Source organism: Photinus pyralis, unplaced genomic scaffold, assembly GCF_008802855.1.
Source record: "Photinus pyralis isolate 1611_PpyrPB1 unplaced genomic scaffold, Ppyr1.3 Ppyr1.4_LG2, whole genome shotgun sequence".
NCBI classification, from domain to species: domain Eukaryota; kingdom Metazoa; phylum Arthropoda; class Insecta; order Coleoptera; family Lampyridae; genus Photinus; species Photinus pyralis.
The window spans coordinates 33,633,751-33,637,262 of record NW_022170403.1 but is presented as its reverse complement, the minus strand read 5'-3'; the positions used below and the strand labels follow the sequence as shown (position 1 = coordinate 33,637,262).

General features: G+C 39.8%; 1 protein-coding gene across 1 annotated transcript; it reads right to left on the bottom strand.

Annotated features, from left to right (window-relative positions):
• Positions 1 to 1,180: 1,180 nt before the first annotated feature.
• On the bottom strand, positions 1,181 to 2,881 carry LOC116163957. Its single transcript, XM_031478085.1, has one exon. It carries the CDS (start codon positions 2,879 to 2,881, stop codon positions 1,181 to 1,183), a length of 1,701 nt encoding a protein of 566 aa, XP_031333945.1.
• Between the last annotated feature and the right edge of the window lie 631 nt (positions 2,882 to 3,512).

The following is a 3,512-nucleotide window of genomic DNA, read 5'->3' as shown; positions in this document are numbered from 1 at the left end:
TACATTACACTGTTAAGCAATAGTTCGCTCGATTATTTTCCCAACAATACAACTTCACACTTTGTTACACAGTTGCCAAAGCGTATAAGATTAAGTGGTAATTGGGCCGTGGGGGTAGCCGAAATACAATATCCTTGTGCGTTTGCGTCAATCAGTGAAACTGACAATTTAATTTACTACAGAGAAGCGCCAATAAAAGATTTGCCGTTAAATAAAGTTTTAGAAAGTGCAGCGACATTTTTCCGTAATAATCTCGGAACCTCTATGTATAAAAACGGCGGTTGGTACGTGATCAAACTTGATGCTGGTAATTATGAAAACATTGAAGATATTCTTAAAGAAATTAAGAAATTAACACAATCAAATATTACAATTTAAAAAATAGCTGGACACAGGGAAAAAAGGCACAACGAAGAAAGTCTGCTCGCAAGACAAAGAGAGTTTTAAATCTACATGAGTATAAAGAAATTCAAAAAGACGCGCAGGAGGAGGAGGAGTTTCCAGTTGAAGATACTGATGATGAAGACGACGCCGTCGGTATTTATTGCAACGAGCTTTATTCGCAGTCAAGGCGTAACGAATGGTGGTTGAAATGCCAATCTTGTGCAAAATGGGCTCACTGTGAATGTGCCGGACTTGCAAGAAATTCTAAAACTTTTATTTGTGAACTGTGCGTTAATACAGTAAATTAGGAGTACCTACCTAAACTATTAAACACTCAAAGCCATTGTATGCCATCTCACCCGTGATAGTCCGGGTGAGATGACATACTAACCATTTTTTTATTATAAAAAAAAACTTGCTTTTTATTAAATAAAATAAAATTTCAGGAACTACTTATTGTAGTAGTCAAGTAGGAGGTGGGGGCACAGCGGACCTCTCAAGGTTAAATGCCTTCTGTTTTGCTTATCAGTTAATTTAAAGCAAAAACCTGTACATCATAGTAAGATAGGACTCTCTAATTGCCATTGCTGATGCAAGGTAGACTAAAGGTGTATTCAACGTTATGCAATATTAAAAAAATCAGAAACTTGCAATGGTCCCTTTCGCCCCAGCATGTGGGGCGAGAAGGACCTCCACTGGGGGCGAAAAAGACCGTTTCAATAATTGTCCAGTGTAAGTTTGATCCAAGCTGAAAACGCATACGTAAATAAGTTACACATGTTACAAGACATTTTACTTATTTATTAATACAGAGATTGCATTGAAAAACATCCTCATCATCCTCAACGCCTGCACAAGCATCGTGTGCCCATTGCTTGCACAGCAAACACTGAATCCACCCTTCGCCCGATTTGGATTGCAAGAAAGAGCTGTTACAATACAAACACTCAGTATTCTGTTGATCATCTTCACTTTCGGACGAAACCTGGCGTTTTTTTGTGTTTTTCATTTGCTGCTTTCCCTTTCCTTTTTTTTGAGTAGCATGAGATTCATCTGATAATTTTCGCTTCACCTTGGTCTTTGGGTTCTCCTTCGCAGCGATGATCTTTTCTAGCTCATCTTTAAATGGTGTGCTTGTTAATTCTTCGGAGCGTTGCGTTTTTCTTTTCGATGCTTGTCGTTTCTTTGATGTAGACGGTTTAGGAGAAAGGAGTTCAATACATTCTGCAAAAGACTGAGTTTCATCAACACGATCTTCACGATCGTGGATCGGTTGTTCGGTTACTTTATTTTGGTTTTCTTTCTCTTGCGGTTGTAAATCATCTACCATTTCCTCTACATGAGTCATTTCGGACGGAAGAAAATCCTGGTCGTTAAATACAGTAGGATTAAAAGGCCATATACCGGTAACAGAAAAACCTTTAACTGCTTTCTCTACGCTAGCGATACGTGCAAACGCAGTAGAAAATATTTCCACTACCTCATAGATGGAGAGGCGCTGCCCAGGGTGATTTGTCATCCAGACGTCGCATTCTCTCGCATATTGGGCCTTAAGAGGGCCGTATATGCAGCAATCAAGAGGCTGCAACCTATGGCTCGTGTGTGGAGGAAGAGATATTAGAATTATGTGATTCGCTTTGGCTTTAGTGATCGCTTCTAGTGTCCAATGGCTGCCATGATTATCTAACACAAGAAGGATTTTTCGATCTTCGCTTGGTTTAACAACGTTTATGAAATGATCCAAAAACTTCAGGAAATGGTCACCATCCATCCACCCCGAACTGTTTGCGTATCCCTGTGATCCAGCAGAACATCCTTTCATTAACAAAGGATTCATTCTTTGCCTTGCAAAAAGGAAAAATGGAGGGATGTAAAATCCAGACGCAGATATTCCACAAACAGCCGTAGTGTTGAATCCTCTTTCAGCGCTTACGATGCGGCCAACTTGTTTTTTGCCCTTCTGTGCTAATATTTTTCTTGGAACAGGAACAGTGTTAAAACCGCACTCATCGATGTTAAAGATTTGATGGGCCTGAAGATTATGTTTTCTTAGTGTGGAGTCAATAAGACTGAAAAATCTCTCTACTTGCGGTCTGTTGAACCCAACAGCTCTAGCTACACTAGTAGGCTCAGGGGCACGAATTGAAAATTGAGGATTTCTCTTCCTAAATCCTGTAAACCAATCGTACCCGGCAAGTTTGACATCTTTATTGAAAGGGTGTTTTATATTCAAACTTTCAGCCAAATCAAACGCGAGTTTCCGACACTCTGTGGCTGTTATGCCATAAAATCGACTTTCTAAATCCAGTATGTGGTTAAGCAACACCTTTTCCTGTTCAGCTGTAAAAACTTGTTTGTAAGTGTCGTTTCTAGGCTCCGGGTGTTCGACAACGTTATGCAAACGTCGAAGCAAACAAGTCTTTGGGATGTTAAAGCGTTGACTGGTTTTTCTAATAGACAGAGTATTTGATCTAACAGCGTCTAAAGCGGCTTGCATAGTAGCAGAGTTCCATTTATCTTCCGTTTTTCTTTTATACGTTCGTACCATCTAATAAACAAAACACATAGTTTAAACGGCATGGGCATTTTTATTGTGAAGTAGGTAAGTGGGATTTGTGGCATTAATAGATCAAAATGTTTTCAATTCCCAAAATTCGAGTAGGTACACAAGCAAACGATTCGTTAATATTAAATCGTGTATACGGGGGTAAAGAGGACCGGTTCCCTTCGCCCCATTCACTCCGGTCCTTTTCGCCCCCCATGTTGATCTTGTAGGTTAAATTTTCGAACCTGTGTTTTGTTTTAATTATGATTTATGGAACACTACTTAACGTTTGGTAACATAGGTATGTGACTGTTAATATGCAAAGTTTGAAACCGATAGCTATTACAAGTGACATTCTACGGGCACAGGAAATTGTATAAATTTTAGATCACTTACTATGAAATTCGTTGGGATCACACCACTACAAAACGATGCATGGGTTTACATCTCAAATGGAATCACGCACGTTTTAAGAGCGCTAGATGCAGGTTATCTCTTTTGTGCATAGGTGGGGCTAACGATATAGAAATTAAAATGGTGGTCCTCATCGCCCCGGAGGTCCTCTGTGCCCCCTCCTCCCCTA